Source organism: Mya arenaria, chromosome 11 (genome assembly GCF_026914265.1).
Source record: "Mya arenaria isolate MELC-2E11 chromosome 11, ASM2691426v1".
NCBI classification, from domain to species: domain Eukaryota; kingdom Metazoa; phylum Mollusca; class Bivalvia; order Myida; family Myidae; genus Mya; species Mya arenaria.
The window spans coordinates 3,377,764-3,400,011 of record NC_069132.1 but is presented as its reverse complement, the minus strand read 5'-3'; the positions used below and the strand labels follow the sequence as shown (position 1 = coordinate 3,400,011).

Below are 22,248 nucleotides of genomic sequence, written 5' to 3'. Positions count from 1 at the left end.
TGTTCTTAATTCTGATAACGCTGAATAAAATGGTTTTAGGTTACTGGCTTTAAGTTGTTCAATAAACAGATCTATAAATGCTTAAAGCATTCAAGGAGAGATCTTAATTCATGGCATAAAAGCAAAATAGCCCCAAATGTGGCGGCCAATTTTCACCAGGTCATTAATAAAATGTTTAAATTGATCGGAAAAGATATGTGGATATCAACAACTGAAGATAATTGAATTTAAATAGGTTAATAAAACGTTCCCCCATGCAATGAATGAAAGTACAATCTCGCTGGTCAGAACTTTTTTAACAGAAGTTAAATCAACTAGATTATTTATGAAGTGCAATAACTATGATCCTAAGCATGATTGTGTGAGAGCAGTTTAGATATGTTCCATCATCATTGCTCATTTTTGGTATTTTGATTCATTACCATTTAAATAGGGGAAACTCATAAACTTCAAAGGCCTTTATCTCTATATGTCAAATAGCATAAAATATTGAAGTTCCCAGGCCTAATTGCCTGCATGCATCTGTATATATTTAATGGTCTAGAAAGTAAATTGTCTAAATTGACAGAGCATATTTTCTAAATCAGCATCCCCTGCAAAGCTTGTGAATGCAACTGAAAATATTTTTTGTTGAAATGCACATAAATCAAACTCAACAATGTGCACATTATCAAATGTGAGCTGAAAGATAATAGGTCTAACTTTGAAAGTTTACATAACCTAAATTACATTTAAAGCAGCAATATCACACATCATCAATGCGACCATAAATTCACCGTTTTCTTTACTACAAGTAACAAGAACGAGCAAAATATATAATTCTAGCAAACTACAAAGAGGCACAAAACGCAGAGAACAAACGCATTCTGCCTATATGCTATGTGATATGGCTATAATCATTATTTTATACTAATGCAATAATTACAACCATTCCACAAGCAGGCATACAGGCATGTACAAGTAAACCAAACAAACGCACAGTGACAATGATAAAAGGTTTCTAGCCACATTCATGATGTGTGATGGTGCGAGAGGCCCGAGCATAGCGCTTTATCTAAAAACACATCCTTACTTTGTAGCTGTTGGATCTGCATCTGTATCCCTCCACCACCTCCCTTCTTCCCGCCAGCAAACCCGCCCGGGGACATCGGGCCAGGACTGTCCCTGGGGCTCGGGCTTGCCGACATGGAGGTCAGGGAGCCCATGGGGCTTGCTCCATCGCTCTCTCGTCGACTCATCTTTCCGTCCGTTTGCGTCGACTCTGCACAGTTTCCTCGTTCTATTGTCTCACGTCAAATGTTCATTGTAGGATTTCAAAACACTCGTCACTTGTAGAAATTTGATTAAAAGGATGATTTTTTTGTCACTACATCTGTATTCTTTTCACTGTCCTGCAAAATTGTAATTCAACAGGTTTATCTCTGTCACTTTATATATATATATTTGATCAAAATTAAGCATTAAACACAATGTACCATTACAAAACCTCCACAGATCCTGTTTCTTTGTTAAGTGAGTTTAATTTCTGAGCATGACTTTATTGACAGAGCACTTGGCAGGTATTGCAGCTAAGAAGTTTAGCACTACAAATGTGGTTTCAATAAGATTACATGTGTAGGTGTACATGGCAAGCTTTCCTTTTGGTCTTATCAATGAAAGTTTAATTTTTGCTTGCTTAACTACATGCTGAAATTTTTAACAAACAATTGCCACAAGTATAGACAGCACGTCCTGATCAATCAACTGTTCATACTAAAGAAAACCACATAGACACTAATTTTGTTTTCTGATCTTTCAACATTATTTACAAAACAGATAAGTAGAAAAATTGTTACCTATAAATATTATTCCTAAAATTACGCCACCATTTAAATGATACCGCCAAAATACAAAATAAAGCAGTTGTGTAACTGATCAATCATTTCGATGACTGAGCCTCTTAGTATATTTTAAGTGTTAAACGAATAGTAACAAGATTGAATATTTAAACCTGCAGTAGTAATTATGCAAATTAGGCTTCATGCATTTCGCGTTTAAGCTTAAAATCATGGGCCAAGAATTTTGTGAACAGAGAATGTGTGCGGCAAATATTCACTATAAAAGTGCAGGGCTATATTTATTTCCTCTTTCTTGCACCAGTGTTCACATCCCATTAGGCAATGGCGGAGCGTTTAACTTTGTAAGGTCTTTAGTAGATCAAACAAACAAACTTTTCATATATAATGTAAGCCCTACATAAAACCAGCAATCTTAAATGCAAGACGTATGATAAAGCATTTTGAGCTGCTGCCAAATATTAATTTGGTTTGTGAGACTTGGCATTTTTCTAATATCTGTAATAGCTAAATAAGCATTTATAAACTATTTAAGGCCATACCAAGGAAAGGATTATCTAGAGTATTTGAACCTTTAACTTATCGTTAATCAATTGCAATTAATCATTTTTGATGTATTGAAAAAACGAAACACTAATAAACATTAGTTTTATTTGTAGTTAAACAATGGTTTTCTGAACTATAAAACAATCAAAATACATATCAATACCCTTCATTCTTCATCATACTTGAAATTATTAAGAATTTTTAAATATTTAAAGAGGCGTTCCATTCCTTGCCTATATGTCATTTTTTGTTTGTTTTTTACTTTGACAGAATGAAGTAATTTTCTACATCAATAAGTCCAAAAAAATAAATAATGCAAGATAGAAATAACAAAAAACTGTATTTAAAATAAGGACTTATTAAGCAACCATTGTTTTACTCCAAGAAATGCCTTTAAAGTTTTAAACCACATTTTTGCGATTTATTAAAAAGTGAAAGTGTTTCAACGGTCTTCATCACATTATTCACCCTTAACCCTCTGTTCTTCCCATCAAAGGTACTTGAAGAGTCCTAACTAGCCCTATACAAACAATAGGTATGGCTAATAATGGTGAAATAGGTACAAAATGACTACAGTGGTTTCATAAATTATTGCCATTATTAGACCTTTAGTTTTATAATATATAAATGATAACATGACAGTTTAAGTACATTTTCACATCTATCATTATAGCACATCTTATATATACATGTATTTGGTCTTAAAATGAAATTACAATGGTATTGAATTGATTTTACAATAACAGGCATTTGGATGTTATTGCATAAACCTTTAACGCATATAGTTACCAATTATATTGATACGATTTTCGCATTTTGATTTACGACTAATCTATTCCATTTTTTGCTTGCAAGACATTGTAGAGCCAGGGATAAAACTGTCAATGCTCAAGTAGATAGAATTCCACGACCTGTTTTCTATCACGCCAATTTTAGAAACGGCAATTTTCAAAACATGCCATTGCTGATATTATCTAATGTTTTGATCGAGGCTTTTATACTTACACTTTCTTATCAAAGTAAATTTAAACTCCACTCCGATAAATGAAAATGTTCTATTTATCTTGAAAACGTTGGCAAAATCAATAAAGCTACTGAAATAATTGTACACAAAGTTTGAATTATGTAATTAAATTTTATTAAGATTCAAAGAATGTTAACAATCTCTTCTGATATCTAATAAATTGTTTGTTTAAGACAGTTTTTTTCTGAATAATGATACATAGGCTAGAAAAGCCAGACATACTTGCAGTTTAACACAAACAAATTGCTGGCCCTGGCCTATAGAACCTAAGTATGAAGGTATGCCAGTATACCTTGAGCCAAGAAGAAGACTCCAACTCAAGACCTAACAGGTGGTACCACTGAGCACAAGAATCTATCTATCTCAGTGCTCCAGCTAGCCCGTTTTTCAATGGCGCAGCGCCCGTGCCCCTTTTCTTACCGCCCTGCCCCCTTTTTGAGTAGTGCCCTTTTCACAAATACACTAATAGGGCCAATTATTCCGTTGGTGCCCTTTTTACTATTGAAATTATTATGAAAGAGCAGCAGCCCTTAATCCGCTGTCATAATTTAGACAAATTACGTAATACTTATGATAATAGTGTTCCCGCTACGTGTCACCATGCCCCCATTGTCTGCTTAAAATATGCCGAACTGCCCTTTCATCTTCCCATGCGCCTTGTCCAAGTCATATGACAGCTAAGTGTGTATTTGTGTAGTGAGCAGACGACCTGTGTATTCATAATCGGTCATCTTCTAATCCAATAATTAGGAAGAGCCAAATACGGAAACATCGGCAGGAGGCGGGGCTATTGAATGTCAGCCAATCAGAATATACATTGAGAACTCGTTCATCCAATCATGAAAGTTTGTAAAATGCGATAGAAAATGTGAAGGGATGGTGAAAAAAGTTGTCAAGCACAAATCTTTAAAAATAATTGTATTGTACTGACGATACTCGCCATTTTAATTAAAAATTGTTGATTTGAAGCAGACGGTCACTGCCGATTTGTAAACATAAGAAAGGTGGCGCTGACACAATCAAATACATCACCTTTTCAGTAAAAGTTTTGAAAGATTATTTGTAAAATATTCATGATGAAAATTTCTTTGTTACCCACAAAAATATGTTGATGTTTTATGTAGCATTTATCTATCATGTCCAAGATCTTGTCAAAATTCGCCGAAACCGCCATTTTGTCAGAACGATTTTCGGAGTTATTTTATCAATGCTCTTTGTGTTATTAGTGATTTATGAAACCAGGGAAGTGATTTTTATTGTCATTTTATTCTAAAACATCAGCATATTAAACATTATTTTACCAAAGACAATTAAATAACAGCCAGACTGAATGTAACATTCGTACCCAATCCTGATCGTACCAAACTAAGATTCGTCCCCTACATATTTGTCTTTTTTGTGTGTTATTTATTTATTTGATTGCTTAAAATGTTTAACTGTGTTTGTTTTTTTCTTCATTTTACATAATTTTTAGGAGAAATATGTGACATTGCACTAAAGAAGATGCCAAACAAGTACAATCATACTACCACAGACAAAAAGACAAATTTTAATTTTGATATTAAAACACACCCTTCTAATTTTGTATAAGTCTGAAAATCATGGAAAATGATTTGAATTGAGTATGTAAACAAAACAAATTCTAGGGGGAGACCCCCCCCCCCAAAAATAAAAAAATAAAAAAAACCACCTTGTGACAGGGGTGGACCCCTCCCACGACCACCACCAATCGCCCCTACACGACTCATGTAGCTTGCCCTTTTCAAAACTCCACCCTGCCCTTTTCAAATCCTGGCTGGAGCACTGTATCTACCTTCAGATTTCAGACTGATGCTAGCATGGTTGGAGACACCATACATTTGGCTTAACCTATAGATCTGAATACATTGTCTTCAATGACTTAGGACAGATTGAAAACCTAACTGAAGTATAATAAAATACCTTTCATGTTCTCAGTCACAATTTTTTGAATATTATGTGCAGCATCACATATCTGTCACTTAATCTTGCTCTTAAAAGTGCATGGAGAACATGATTGAGAAGAGAAATACACGCTAGTTCAAGTGCCTCAAGTACCAGACTACTTACTAAAGTACAAGGCCGGGTGTAGCTTTACAGAACTGATTAACACATATAGGCCCTCCCTACGTGGGAGGGTCTAGTGTAATGCATCCATGTTAATATTCAGTGTGTAAATTGATGGTAGGAGCATTTATGGAGCCGTTGCGGGAGATATAATAAAACACACTACCAAAATGAATGTTTTGGAACAAACCAAGAGTGCCAATGTGTTGTCACAGGCCTAGAGTGCCTGTGTGTTGTCACAGGCCTAGAGTGTCTATGTGTTGTCACAGGCCTAGAGTGCCTATGTGTTGTCACAGGCATAGTGTGCCTATGTGTTGTCACAGGCCTAGAGTGGCTATGTGTTGTCACAGGCCTAGAGTGTCTATGTGTTGTCACAGGCCTAGAGTGCCTATGTGTTGTCACAGGCCTAGAGTGTCTATGTGTTGTCACAGGCCTAGAGTGTCTATGTGTTGTCACAGGCCTAGAGTGTCTATGTGTTGTCACAGGCCTAGAGTGTCTATGTGTTGTCACAGGCCTAGAGTGTCTATGCGTTGTCACAGGCCTAGAGTGGCTATGTGTTGTCACAGGCCTAGAGTGTATATGCGTTGTCACAGGCCTAGAGTGTCCATGTGTTGTCACAGGCCTAGAGTGCCTATGCATTGTTACAGGCCTAGAGTGTCTATGTGTTGTCCCAGGTCTAGAGTGCCTTTGTGTTGTTATGTGCCTGGAGAGCCTGTGTGTTGGCACTGGCCTAGAGTGCCTATGTGTTTGCATTTGCCTGGAGTGCCTATGTATTGTTATGTGCCTGGAGTGCCTATGTGTTGGCACAGGCCTAGAGTGCCAATGTGTTGTTATGTGCCAATAGTGTCTATTCGCTGTCACAGGTTTAGAGTGCTTATGTGTTGTCATGTGCCTGGAGTGTCTATGTGTTGTCACAGGTTTAGAGTGCCTATATGTTGTTATGTGCCTGGAGTGTCTATGTGTTGTCACAGGTTTAGAGTGCCTATATGTTGTTATGTGCCTGGAGGGTCTATGTGTTGTCACAGGCTTAGAGTGTCTGTGTTGTTATGTGCCTAGAGTGTCTATGTGCTGTCACAGGTTTAGAGTGCCTATGTGTTGTTATGTGCCTGGAGTGCCTATGTGTTGTCACAGGCCTAGAGTGTCTATGTGTTGTCACAGGTTAAGAGTGCCTATGTGTTGTTATGTGCCTGGAGTGTCTATGTGTTGTCACAGGTTTAGAGTGCCTATGTGTTGTTATGTGCCTGGAGTGTCTATGTGTTGTCACAGGTTAAGAGTGCCTATGTGTTGTTATGTGCCTAGAGTGTCTATGTGCTGTCACAGGTTTAGAGTGCCTATGTGTTATTATGTGCCTGGAGTGTCTATGTGTTGTCACAGGCTTAAAGTGCATATGTGTTGTTATGTTCCTGGAGTGTCTATGTGTTGTCACAGGCTTAGAGTGCCTATGTGTTGTTATGTGCCTGGAGTGTCTATGTGTTGTCACAGGCTTAGAGTGCCTATGTGTTGTTATGAGCCTGGAGTGTCTATGTGTTGTCACAGGCTTAAAGTGCCTATATGTAGCTATATTTGGGAAGGTTAAAAAAGTCCGTAATGTAAATGTGCAAAGCAACAAGAACTGCTCGTTTCTGTCTAAAGCTGTGAACATGACCAAGAGAAATTGAATCATCCAACATTTTTTTATCTTAGATTTATATCTTGGATTTGACATTAAAGGATGGTGTCATTTTTATCATACACAACCCTTATGACAACCTGAATGGATTTAAATGAGATACAATGAGTACAGAGTTCCTCCATGAAAAATTTGGTCTTAGAGGGATTTAGAATTAAGCTATATTCCAAATATATTCATTCAACAAACAAGTGTGTTTAAACAGTCAAAAGGGAGTCTCTCCTGCCCTGGGTTTGGGGTGCAAGTATCATTTAAATCAATGGTTGTATTCCATTAATTATAAGTTACATAATATAATTATCAGTTATAGTTCTTGTAATTCATTTCAATCTTGATCATTGTGAACAACAGCAGCAGATTCATCATCTTCACTATTAATTGAACTATAATAGGTAACTAATTTTTATTTGTTTCAAATAATTCAACTTAAACGCAACAGCAACTCTATGAAACCAATAAAAACCTGTGTATATAACCATAAACCTATAAAACTTGATCTGTCCATTTGACATTACGTGTTACAAGCACCAACTTGTATTTGTTTACATTCAAATTTCAATACACATGTTCAACACACATTTACTTTTGTTTTGAAAAGTTAAGCGAAAGCAGCAAAATTAAACATATCAATAACACTTCCAGGGTAAAGCCACATGCTATATGAGCTGTACATGCTTGTTATAACATTTACAGTCACACGATTCCTGGTGGAACCGAACATTACACAATTCTGCAAGTTGTCAAACTTTCCTGCAAGAGCATTTCACAGCAGCAGAGCAAGCACATTTTCAAGTATGTCTACAAAGCACGTGCCAATCTATACAATTTAAAAAGTAATCACTCAAAATGGATAGTTTAACGGTAAGTTTAGAGAAAAATCACACCTACCTTTTAGGACATTATACCATTAGCGCCAAAAGCTTCTGTAGTGACGATTCGCTGTCAAGTAAAAGCGCCGCCTATTGAGCAGGTGCTATCAAGAAGGATAACTGCGTATTATAATTGGAATTTAATTGAAAGGTGTCCAGGAGTTATTTCCCTTTTCAAATATATAAAATAATAATAACACTAACAGAAAGAGAAAACTTGATGAAATCAAAAAGCGTAGTATTTTATTAGCATCAGTATGGACTAGTTTTTTGTTTTAGTATTCTAAGTCAGTCTGTACTATGTTTAACTCCTTTGACTTAATTGATCAAAAGTTCAAAACAAAACAAAAACATATCATTTAAATGTTGTTAAAATCCCCATTTAAAAAAGCTGCAAGATATCCCTAATATGTATTTATCTGTACACAACTCATACACTTTTTGTTTTTATCATAAAATTCCATAATAATGCATCAAATTTAATTAAAATACTTTTGCACCAACCCCTTTAGTGATTAATTTAATAATGATTAGTAACATCCTAATGGGCATTATTTCAAACTATGATCAGCTTGATAATTCCTTATATGTATCATTTCCTGAATTAAAAAAAATAAATAAAAGAAAATTACCATCAAATAACAATTCTATTTAACCATGAATTATCCCAATGCCGTTTCAGATTTTTTTTTTTATAAAAACAACATAACCTGTCAGACAAGAAGAATCATTTGTTTTTCAGCATTTTGGTAATAATTTGGTTTCAGCGTAATAAGAAACATATTTCTTTTCAGAAATAATACATTATTGATCAACAAATAAAATTGAACTGTACTTTAATAGCGATATGCTATTACAATTTTAACATACAGTTTTGACAGCATAAAAATTGCTAGGTTGTTGGTTTTTCTAGAAATACTCATGTTCTTTATCAGTGAATAACTTAACCTATTGGGAACTTTATGCCCCCCCCCCCCAAAAAAATTGGAGGTTTTCATTAAGGTTGTGTTACCTTGAGTACTAAATCATGAATGAATCTATATAATGCTATCAGTACTATTATATGTATCTCAAAGTTAAAAAAATCCCCTAGTTTAACAATGCACAAATAATTAACACTTTTCTAACACATAGTCTGATAGAAACAAATAAAGAATGGGGAAATGTTCAAGTATATTGATCCGCTGAGCTTTTCTTATTTGTGTTTGAACAATCAAAATTAAGCTTTATTTGCGTTAAAACATTACAGATTTGATCTGTTATCTACATTACGTATACATTTACATGTCATATCTTACACTTCATGACCCATGATTGGAAATAAAATTTATCTTATCTTATATTTATACGTAAGGGATCATGAGGTGTTTATCTTTGCTACATAACAGCTTTCTTTGCTGTATTTATGCTGAACTTTTTTACTTGTTATCTTTTGCGTTAACTTTTTTAATTACCAAAGCATTTTATTGATCAAGGAATAATGGTGTTACAGCGCTGCTGTCTATCATTAGGAATGTGTTGAACACCAACCACACTGATGTTATTAATTAAAGAAACTTAAGTTTTGCTGCTGTAGCAGTTTCTGATACCATAAGTATATCTGTTCCCAATGCTCCTCATATACAAAGCAAGATGATTTAGATCCAAATACAGAGGGATTTAACATACATTATACGGTAAGGTTCATAGCAATAAATTGCAATAAAAGGCCACAGGTTTCTTGAAGAGGAGCATGACGCTTTCTCTAGGTAAATCAATTCTGCAAACAAGCAAAAGAAGCCCAGAAGAGTTTTATAGGAATATACATACATGCAACTTTTAAGTTCAACTACATGTGTTAAGAACTGTTTCTGTTAACCATTGACGAGGACAGAAATTCGGCGTCCTCGGATATTTTACCACGCACAAATTTCACCAACATTCGGCAGATTATTCAGAAACTTTGTTTAAACCAACATCATTGTTAACATTGTCGTGTTAAAACAGTTTTAGTTGTACTTGTTTCATGCAAATATATAAGCTCATCTTAAAATATTTTGCCTTTTAAAGATAACAATCATGCCGTAAACAATGTCTTTAACAAAGTCCTGAACAAACAGCCCTATGTGTAATCTGGCTTGGCTATCACTTTTTAGAAATTTAATTAAATGAGTTAATGTAACATACAATAGAAACAAACAAGGGACAATATTTCAACACTTTTAATCCATGATTTCTATACATGAGCATAAATTACAATATATATTATTCATACTTTAATAGGCAAAACAACATTGTACATTCAACAACAAAAGTGAACTATTTGGAAATTACTGTTGTTTTTTTCACATGGTCATTATGCTTTACATTAGTTTTGGTTTGTCTAAACTTATTTCATTCAGTACAATTAACATGAATATTAACATATTCACAAGCACATGAATGTAGCAACATGAAAATTAACATTGCACATGTATGTAGCAACATGAATATTTACATTGCACATACATGTATCTAGCAACATGAAAATTGACATGGCACATGCATATGTATGTAGCAACATGAAAATTAACATTGCACATATACATGTATCTAGCAACATGAAAATTGACATTGCCCACGCACATGTATGTAGCAACATGAAAATTAACATTGCCCAAGCACATGTATGTAGCAACATGAAAATTGACATTGCACATGCATGTAGCAACATGAATATTAACATTGCACATGCATGTAGCAACATGAATAGTAACATTGCACATGCATGTAGCAACATGAATATTAACATTGCACATGCATGTAGCAACATGAATAGTAACATTGCACATGCATGTAGCAACATGAATATTAACATTGCACATGCATGTGCATGTAGCAACATGAATAGTAACATTGCACATGTATGTAGCAACATGAATATTAACATTGCACATGCACATGTATGTAACAACATGAATATTAACATTGCACATGCACATGTATCTAGCAATATGAAAATTAACATTGCACCTACACTTGTATGTAGCAACATGGATATTAACATTGCACATGTATGTAGCAACATGAATATTAACATTGCACATGTATATAGCAACATGAATATTAACATTGCACATGTATGTAGCAACATGAATATTAACATTGCACCTACACTTGTATGTAGCAACATGGATATTAACATTGCACATGTATGTAGCAACATGAATATTAACATTGCACATGTATGTAGCAACATGAATATTAACATTGCACCTACACTTGTAAGTAGCAACATGGATATTAACATTGCACTTGTATGTAGCAACATGAATATCAACATTGCACATGTAGGTTGCAACATAAATATTAACATATATTATGCACATACCGTACATGTTAAAATAACAGAGGTATCAACATTGCACATACACATATAAATAGCAACATTTACTGTACCGTAATAGCATTTTCTAACAATAAAATTTTAATTTCTACAATGCATTTCTTGCAAGTTCCTAAAATCAGTTTCGTCAATAATGTATAAAAGATTTTAACATAAATCATACTTTCTCAATGAAAATTATTAATGGCATTTCAGATCTTGTTAATTAAGCAGAAATTAATCAGAACATTTTCTTATATGAATGTAAGCAATTTCTTTAAAAGTGTAAATGTACCACCATTTTCTGAAAACTCAATTTAAATGTACCACCATTTTCTGAAAACATTAAGTACACAAACTGTTTTGGCAAGATGATAATTAAACTAAATTTTTTACACATGATCACTGACAAGTGAGCAATCCATAACAAGACCCACCACTGATTTTCTATTAATGAATTTGTTCGTGTCTATTTCTACTGAAATAAGTATACAATGTACCGGTATATGCAGCTCCACATACGACTCTGGATTTCTTCAATGCAATTGTCTTATTAAAATTCAAGCATACTTTAAAAACAAATATACAGTGTAGCTTTTAAAACAAGCAACTTAATCATTCTATAGCATCAGTATATTTTCAATGTTTGTATTTCAGCTTAATATTTTGCATTATTTAAAAATATAAAAGTGGTAACCATGGAGATTTTAGAAATAGCAGAAAAAAGCAACTAATAACGTTTTTAGTATTTTTTAAATGAAATACAACCAAATAAAACATTATTTTCAGTAATATTCTGGTCTATTTTTGTACATATATTACGCAGACAAACATCAAAAAAGCTTTTTATTATAAATTTTAACAATGTTTAGCTCTAACAAACTATTGTGGCATAGCAAGGACATCACTAATTGAAATAAACCTTGTCTCAATATATATCTTTGAAGAATAATCATAAACAACAATTAGTGAGAACCCTGATCAATAAAAAACAATTAAATCTTCAGCTGTATAAAGGAGGAAAGATATGAAATAAATGGAAATACTGGATTACAGAAGTATCAAATAGCCTTGTATTTCTAACTAAACTGCAAATTAATTTCATAGAACACAATCTTATGCTATAATTAAGATATCACCTTCATAAGAAACCTCCTTTGTACAAAAATGAACCATTTATTGCCATACAGCATAAACACATTTAAACAGACCAACAGATCACATAGTTATGCACTTAAGACAATTCATCAATTTTATATATTATGTCAACCATTGGTGAACATTTTTTAGCTAGCTTTTGAATTCGCAACCCGAATGATATGCAAACAACCACTACTACTAAACCCTCAGGGAATGGAACCAATCCGCAGTTATTCACACTGAAGATGCCTTAAGCTTTAAATACCAAAAAAATGAAATGTTAGAATGATACAAAAGGGTAGTTGCATCTATGCATGTATTTGTCTGCTTTTTACCCACCCCCTAATCTAGCTTTAATGAAAGAACCATGTTCAAAATGATAATTTCTATTTGGAGTGCAAAAAGTACCGAATAATTTTTTTCATGAAATTTACATATCACCTCCCTTCTGACATTGGTATAAAATCCAATTCAACATTCCATTAAAAGCATTTAGGAATGAAAGACCCGATAGTCTCAGTCAATTGTTTATCAATACAGAAATATCACACTGATTTCCATCTGGTACTACGAATACTTTTAAAATAATTATATAAAAATGTCATTGTAGAACGGAAGCTTTTTTCTTTTGTTTAAAATGATGAAATGTTCAGACAATTATTCTCGATGGCTTTTCGCAATTGAATCCAATGAAAGCCCCCTCACGTTTATTTCAACTCGCGAAGCAATTATCTTTATTCAAGTTTCTGTAACACTTTGCTGATGAAAATAAAGGAAAAATATGTGGTCATAATTGAACAATCGCAGGTTTCATTCTTTATCCTCACACATCATCACAAATTATACATGTAAGTATGAAGGTTTGTATGCACCATGCAATATGTGCTATTCATGACACATCTTATTATCCATACATTATACTTCAATAATATATAAATATGAAGACTCTAACATAATCATAACATTACTGTCACATGTATAACCCATAACAAAGAACAGCAATAAACAAAAACAAGTGGCAATATTTAATAATTACTAATTTATAATAAAACTACAGATCCACACTATTTTCACCGACTATAGTAGACCCTGTAATATAAAGTCTTTGATCTCCAAAGGGAGTAAGAATTGTCAAATTTAAGCAGGTACACGCCGCGTCCGGGGTAGGCATGGCTCCCACAATACACTTCCTCGTGGCAGTCTCGACGGTACACGGGGATAATCTCGTCAACAGGAGGCTTGTTATCCTGCTTATCTCCCTTTTCAACATCATTTGGTTTCCCGTCTAAAAAACAGAAACAACATATTCACTTTAATAATTAAAGGTCGAACAGACTACAAGCAGCTCTTGAATTGAAGGTCAAATGTTGGGATAAGCTTGCAGGCAGCTATAGTATTGATGGTTGAATGTTGGGATTCAAGTTGCAGGCAGCTTTTGGATTGAAATTCGAAATGCAGGCAGCCATAGAATTGAAAGTAAAATGCAGGCAGCTATTGGATTGAAATTCAAACAATGGCAGCTACTGAATCGATGATTGAATGTTGGGATTTGTCTGCAGGCAGCTATTGATTTACAATGCTCTTTGTTTCATTTACAATTAATGAAACAGCATAATGGTTTAATACAGATAATAGCAACATACCTGCATTTATAACAAACCAATTTGAGACTACTTTATGATCAAATTTCAACCTATTGTATAATCATATGCCTACATACAGTCATGCAAAATCAAACTTCAAAGCATGTGATATTTTTCTACATTACAAACGCTTTCTCCCAGAGAGAATTTCCAGCAACATAAAAATGCATTCTCAAGGAATTTTGGAAAAACAGCCAATATAACCACGAGTCGTTAAAAGTAAGTACAACTAAGGCTGATAAATAGCTAAAAGCCGGAAGTTAATTTCATTTACCAAAGTAGAGAGGACCAATGCCACATAAGATATCATGTAGAATACGAGCAGACATTTTTTTTATTTTTTAAGTCTGTAGGACTCCAACATATTTTCTAACAGCTTCCGAAAACTCTTTATTTAGACACTGTGGAATTACAACATAAATCTGAGGATTTCAATATAAAAGTTTTCTGGTACTTTCTGAGACCCGAAGCCTAACAAGCCAAGTCTGACCCCTTGTCACATCCATCATTCATCAACAAAAGTGGGCAGACAGCTTATTTAAGCAGAAAATGCAGATTTGCATTTTTATGGTCTTGTCTTTTAAGGATTTACAAACGAATACATAAATTATTTAGAACTAAACAAACTAGGCAGAGTTTCTGGTGAGTTCTTAGCCATTAAACGTGCTTTATGATATTTCCATAAAAGAAGAAAGTGCAAAATTATTAAGGAGATTAAATTTTACTAATTTAATTTAGCGTTAGCTTTAGCTTAAACTGATAAGACAGCTTTTAGCTAATATGAATAAGGTCATTGCCTAGGTATAAAGCAGTACTAGTGTCCTTTTCAAGGGACCGGGCTAAAAGATGAACCTCCGGTGAGGCATGAACCAAAGGTAAGGGGTACCATAAGGAGATTAATCAATAAAATCATTGCCATTGAATTCATAAAGCTATTGTTTACATGTGTACCAAATCTATCTAAAATAATTTTTATTGTTTTTAAATGTTTACAACAACAGAAACTCTGCCTTCCCCAACCAAAATGACAACCAAGTTATGACAATACCATCACTGTTTCCCTTTAAAAAGCAAAGGATCCAACAATAGCATCACAGAATATGCCCACACTTGTCCATTTTTCAATGTCATTTTCAGTCAATCAAAGGGCATAAAAAAAACAACTAATACAGTCAGAATTATGAGTTTTGCTACACATATGGGTAATTTTACTGGTAACATCTGTACTAAGTTTCAATATTTTGAAATATGGCCTAGGTGAAACTTTTTGCATGATGACAATCCTAACAACAACACAACACCAGCACCACCAAAACAATGACAATACAAGACTATTTTACTTCCAGAACTGCGGAGCTAGTGTGTCTTTTAGCCCCAATTGTCAGTATTTTGAACGAACCCATGTTTTCTATGATGAGCCCTGCTTACCTTCATCAAACATGACTAAATGCAGCACACATTAACATATATATAAACACTGTTTGACAACTATGTTTAGCAACTGCAAGCTGGCAAGACAAAAGTTCATGCCCCTGATAAGCCCCAACTACCTTCATCCTCTAGTTCCTCCTCATCACTGGACTCGCTCACATGCACGCTGACCGTGTTACTTGGCGATATCGTCCACTCAAAGTACACACCAAACCCAATGTCGTAGTAGTCTGTGGCAAACTCCCAGAATAGACAGGAGCCATCCTCGTGAGTAGGAACACGTACCTGGGTAATTAAAAAAAACCCATCAATTTCACTGAAAATGTGGCACAAATTTGTATCTTTACCATGCTTTATGTAATATCACAGGATATTGACTATCTATATATGCTTGATGTTAATGAAAACTGTGTGTCACTGTATGAGGCTTTGTAATTTAAGCCATAAGACTTGCTATGTGACACATTTACAGATTTGAGCACAATTCTAATTAATTGCTCAGGAATTGATATTATTTTTATGGGTAAATACCGGTTGTCATAACAAACAATTCCAAAACGAAAAGAATTGGGGATACATTCATCATACAGCAAAACGTATATATTTATAGTCTAATTCAAGAATAAAAAATATTTTACTTTATTGAGCCTGTATTTTATCCATATTAAATTACACGAAATTGACGCTTGACTCTGAAGCATTCTTTTAAATCTATAACCTTAAATTAGTGTTACCATTCCCACCACAACATGGTACTTTGAACACAAATACATAGAAAGTGCATAACTAAAACATAATTAAAAACTACAATATAGAAATAAAAGTAAGAAAACAACATTTATTATATAGGGACAAGCCAAATCACTCATTTCAGCATCTGAAAGCCAAATCTTGAATCCCAGGGCCCGTAATATCTAACATATCGAGTCTTAGTTTCAGGCTCAAAAAGCTAAGTTTTTATATGTTCCAAATTATATATAATATTATCTATAATATAACTTAAAGTGATTACAGATGTGAGCTTGATAGTAGAACAGAGTATGTGTTATTGATACAGCAATTTGTATCATCTTTGCTCTAATAATAACTTTTGAACGCAGAATTACAATTTTGCTCAAAGTACGACTCGAGACATTAGTGAATACGGGCCCACGTTTCCAAACACATACAACCTTACAACATCAGTGTAATAATTTGTTGCACTCATTTTTTATGAGTTCATGTCATAAAATGTCTATTTTTGTAGAACTTTTGCAAGAACAAGTCCACAGTTCAATCTTAGAGGAATTAACTGTCTGGCAATCTGGTATTATAACAGGGATGATAACAGAGCCAAGTTGCCAATCCTGAAAATGTCTGCGTGGGGTTCAGGGGGCCGCTCAAGGCCCCCGATGGGTCCAGGGCAAAGCCCTGGTGGGGGGACATGGGGGGCGAAGCCCCCCGAAGCTTTCCGTATTTCAGGGATTCTAATACCCTTTTTTGCCTTAGAATAGTGTTCAAGGAGTACATCTTTCGGTTTGGTAGATAGAATTATGTTCAACAGGAGACATCCACAATCAGAACAATTATCAGGAATCTTAGCAGTGAAGTTTAACACAGTTGTCTTTAAACAAAGTTAAATTTACTCTTGAAGTCACAGGCATTAGACATGTACCTGACATTTTGGTTCAGTTGTCCACTTCCCATAAAACTCAACTGGCTATGATCAAATGCCTGTGTATGAACAGTCTACACTGTGGGATGTTTGATTTATAATAATGAACAACATATCAATTATCATGCTTGCAAATGTTTATTGTAAAAGTGTTATTTATTCAATTTTTATGTATCATAAGAGTATTTATTCCATTTTCTGCACATTTGATGAGAATATAATGTTATTAATTATTATATATATTATTACAAGTGTAATATCCAAACGGGACTTAAATGCTTTGGCAGCGTAGCCGTTGTGGACATGGTGGACTTTGACGTATTCTGGTCCCCAAGCCAGATTTTTTCCCCTCATGGTGTTACATGAGTCCAGTAGCACACAAATTAGATTGTCCCACAGCAGTTCAAGTCTCTCAAACAGGCTTTCAAATTCTATGAAAATTGATTCAGAATCAGCCCTTGTGATTTTTAAGGAGGCCAAATGTCTCAACACTATTTCTTATTCTATGCCAGAAAAATAGCTGCAACAGTTTTCTCAGTGTTTGTGTTTGTTGACTTGTCTTAGTTGAAACAAAACCGAGATCCATTAACTCCTCCACATGTTCATCATTAAAATGGCTCGCCACTCCGTAAGTCATCTTGTATGATGCTGTACACCTTTGAATTTTAATTCGCTGAGAGCTTTTGTATCTTTGGCAAGTGTCTTAAGTAAGACACACTACTGTGGTGCCAGGGAGCATGTTCAGTCATAAATCCAAGTATCATGGCCTCTGGATTCAATTGTCAGTCATTGACAGGAACCACTGGATGCACTGGCTGAGGTGTCTGTTCATCCATGACTTTTGTAACCATACAGGTAAACATACCTGGAAATACAAATTACAACAAAAGAATTTAAATCTCACTCAAACTGGGTCCTCAAGAAGTTTTGTTGAACTGTCTCAAATAGAAAATAAAATGACTGCCTCTACGTAATATATATTACTACTACAAAATATTTATTCATTTTTTTTATATATATATATTTGAACCAAACCAATTTTCATTTGAACCTCCCATTACGGTCAACAATGCTTCAAACATTATGAGAATAATAAAAAAAAACGGTTTACAGCGTAAACTTCAATCGGCCAAATAAAATTTGTAAAATAAAAATCGATTATTATGACACAATCCGAATCGGGATGTCCGAAATAATGCTACATGCGCAAAATTCATTCTCAGTTTGATCAATTTCTATTAACTCAAAAAGAAACGTTTCGGGAATTTCTCTTAAAAATAAATGGCAAATATACCCTTAAAATCGACGAATCGATGTTTTTAGAAGTTGGTGGTGGTCGTTTTTTTTTCCAATTTTCCAATACCCGTTTACTCGTCTTCGTCGTCTGTCGTATCCGGATACGACCATCCGGATACTGTCTTCTAGTCCCATCGGTAATTTCCGTAATCACCGGATGCTATCTTAACCAATCATATAGCTCGATTGCCAAGACGTAATTAGGTTCGTTAATTTCCGGCTTTACACTTCCGGAAAACTCACCTTTCGTACCCATATTGTTCGAACTGAGCTCGAATCGCTCCCTGTACCCCCCCCCCCCCCCCCCCCTAGAAAAAACTCAACGGATTTACATTAATCTCAAAATCGATCCGTGAGGCCTTAAATCCGGAATTCCGGATTAATCCGGAATTTTATCATCCCTGATTATAAGGACATAAATCCTGGGAGCAGGAACATTAAAAAAGGCTATCACAGTCACCCTTGCATCAGTCTGTAATCTTAATACAAAAATAAACAAATGTCAGAAAAGGTGAATGCCATCAATGCTGATCATGCCAATGTTAATGTTTGAAACAGATCAGGAAACGTCCTCCTATAGGTCATAGTATTACCCTATCACCATTGCTTCAATAGTGGCCTTGACCTTTGGCCTAACACCTGGATCGTGTGCCAGAATACAGAAAAAAAAAGTTTGATAGTGCAAAATTATTTATGAATTCTTACTGTTATCAAAGTAAGAGTTCAGATGAGTAATTCCGACAACTGACCATTAAATGGCATAAATCCTTCCTCATATGACAAAGTCGCAAAACGGACAACCCAAAGGACAGGTTCAGTTGACCTCTAACAACTAAGTGTGACCTTGGCCTACAACCTACTGACCAAGGCCTCATTTAAACAAAGGATCTTAATTTCAACTTTCTGAAGGATGTCACACTTGCAATAAGTCATTTTTATCATTTCCTCAACTGTGCTTTCATCTCTGAAAACTGACTTAAGGTCATGAATTTTATATCAAAACAAAAAGAACAAAAATAGAAAACTAAGTTAATTTAACTTGACTATTAAGATCTTTACAGAAACAGGCCCCTGCGTAATGAACATGACAACGTGTCTAGTTTTATATTGAAATTTGTATCATTGCCAATTTGGAGGCTAGAGAAGACAGGACAGACAGATGTATTGACATCCACTTGATTGATTGCCATTGTGACAATTATCTTGAAAATTGCGCTACCTGCTTGCAGGAATAGCCTGAAATTTCTGTTAAACAGCCTTTTTGATGACTGATACAGTGTCACTAACATACCATTACAGCCTAATGAACATACCGGTAGTCACATAACATACTGTTACAGTCTCATTTCAGTATCATTTTCCACATGAACAAAGTGTTAAAGCTTCATGAACAAAGTGTTACAGTCTGATAGTGTTAAATATTCATGCACATAGTGTTACAGTCCCATGAACAAAGCATTACAGTCTGATAGTGTTACAGATTCATGCACATAGTGTTACAGATTCATGTACATAGTGTTACAGTTTCATGAACAAAGCGTTACAGTCTCATGATCACAGTAATACAGTCTCATAGTCTTACAGTCTTGTAGTGTTAAAGTCTCATGAACATAGCGTTACAGTCTCATGAACATAGTGCTAGTCACATAAACACAGTAATACAGTCTCATCGTGTTACAGGCTCATGCACACAGTGTTACAGTCTCATAGTGTTGCAGTCTCATGAACACAGTGTTACAGTCTCATGAACACAGTGTTACAGTCCCATGAACACAGTGTTACAGTCTCATGAACACAGCGTTACAGTCTCATGAACACAGCGTTACAGTCTCATGAACACAGTGTCACAGTCTCATGAACACAGTGTTACAGTCTCATGAACACAGAGTTACAGTCTCATGAACACAGTGTTACAGTCTCATGAACACAGTGTTGAAGTCTCATGAACACAGAGTTACAGCCTCATGAACACAGAGTTACAGTCTCATGAACACAGTGTTACAGTCTCATGAACACAGAGTTACAGTCTCATTAACATATCATTACAGCCTCATGAACATACTGGTAGCGTCAAACAACATACTGTTACAGTCTTACAAACATACCGCTACAGTGTCACTAACATATCATTACAGCGTCACTAACATATCATTACAGTGTCATTAACATAATGTTACAGCCTCATGAACATGGTGTTACAGCCTCATGGACATACCGTAACAGTCTCCCCCGAGCCAATTTTTATCACAGAATCTTTGTCTTTTTTCAACAACTCCTTGAACTCTTTCACATCTTTCTTTGTCCACATGGAGGCTGCGGCAATTGGGGGCAGTTCCCCTACAACACAACAAACAGTACAACAGTTATGTGAGGGGCACACAAAATTATATTGTGCTACATGTAAAACAGGAAACAGTCCTCTAGAATAAATTTCTACCTGAAAAAAAAACATAAGATTAGGTGACGCTGACATCTATACGTTATTTATGAAAATAACTCTTTCATCATAAAATGTCAGTTCCTGTGGTCTGTACCATCCTTACATTAACTTCTTCTAGAGGAGGGTTTCCAAACTAAATCTTCACAAAAAATTTTGGGGAAGTGAAATGACATATAAATCTTCCATCAAGCATCATTTACCAAGTTTAAAATCTGATTATCGGCAGAAAAGATTAATGTGATGGCTGTACATTCTGCAAAAGGAGACAGAACTGATTGACGAGTGTGGCGTGATTGAAAAGGTGTTTCCTTTCAAGGCTCTAAAAAAGAACACTATTTACTTAACCAAGTCAACATTTGACCAAGCAATGACTTTTGATGGAAGATATGTCTGACATCTTTCACTTCGCCTCTAGGGAATCTTTACCGCTGGAGATTGAGTACAAAGTATGGAGTAAAATATTAAGAGCTATTAGATGTTCAATCAATTACTATGCTAAACAAGAGCTGTCACAGAGAGAGCGCGCTCGACTATTCCGCCGCTTTTCAGTGTAAGGATTGAAAAGTTTTGGCGAAAGATGCATGGATCACTGTTAGATTAGATTTTAATGCAATACATGATGTGCGGGGATATTAAGATAAATGTGGTTACATGCAAAATTTAAACCAGAATTTTTAAGTGTAATAATAAAGTGCCATTATTTGCAAAACACAGTTATCTATCTTGATTATTCAATTAGGTTGGGTGGTTGAATACCATTGTATAAAGTCTCAATGCAATACATCAAGTAGTTGCTGAGATATTATCCTATGTGTGCTAACATGCTAGACCTTAACCAGAATTTCTATGTTGAATAAAAAAGGGGCCATTATTTGAATTTAATGCAAACTAGAGTTATCTTACTTGGTTATTTAAGTAGATTGGATGGTTGAGTACCATTTTATAAAGTCTCAATGCAATTCATCCATTAGTTGCTGAGATATTAACCTATGTGTGCTTACATGCAAAACAAGAATTTCTGAGTCAAATAATAAAGGGCAATTATTTGCATTAAATGCAAACTAGGGTTATCTTACTTGGTAAATTAAGTAGGTTGGATGGTTGAGTACCATTGTATCAAGTCTCAATGCAATTCATCCAGTAGTTGCTGAGATATTAACCTATGTGTGCTTACATGCAAAACAAGAATTTCTGAGTCAAATAATAAAGGGCAATTATTTGCATTAAATGCAATCTAGGGTTATCTTACTTGGTAAATTAAGTAGGTTGGATG

General features: G+C 34.8%; 2 protein-coding genes across 3 annotated transcripts in view; both read right to left on the bottom strand.

The window, feature by feature from the left end:
• The window catches only part of LOC128208922 (muscle-specific protein 300 kDa-like), a 183,828-nt gene extending 175,702 nt beyond the window's left edge, over window positions 1–8,126 (bottom strand). For both annotated transcript variants that reach the window (XM_052912641.1, XM_052912640.1), the window contains exons 1-2: window positions 8,048–8,126; window positions 1,073–1,391 (exon numbers count right to left, since the gene is read on the bottom strand). In XM_052912641.1, the coding sequence (XP_052768601.1) occupies window positions 1,073–1,238 (166 nt within the window). In that variant the 5' untranslated portion in view covers window positions 1,239–1,391; window positions 8,048–8,126. The remainder of the gene's footprint in view (window positions 1–1,072; window positions 1,392–8,047) is intronic.
• A 2,088-nt stretch (window positions 8,127–10,214) lies between these two features.
• Window positions 10,215–22,248, bottom strand: part of LOC128208923 (Golgi resident protein GCP60-like) — a 32,258-nt gene continuing 20,224 nt past the window's right edge. The window contains exons 7-9 of the mRNA XM_052912642.1: window positions 20,751–20,872; window positions 15,705–15,870; window positions 10,215–13,796 (exon numbers count right to left, since the gene is read on the bottom strand). Coding sequence (XP_052768602.1) covers window positions 13,582–13,796; window positions 15,705–15,870; window positions 20,751–20,872 — 503 coding nt within the window. The 3' untranslated portion in view covers window positions 10,215–13,581. The remainder of the gene's footprint in view (window positions 13,797–15,704; window positions 15,871–20,750; window positions 20,873–22,248) is intronic.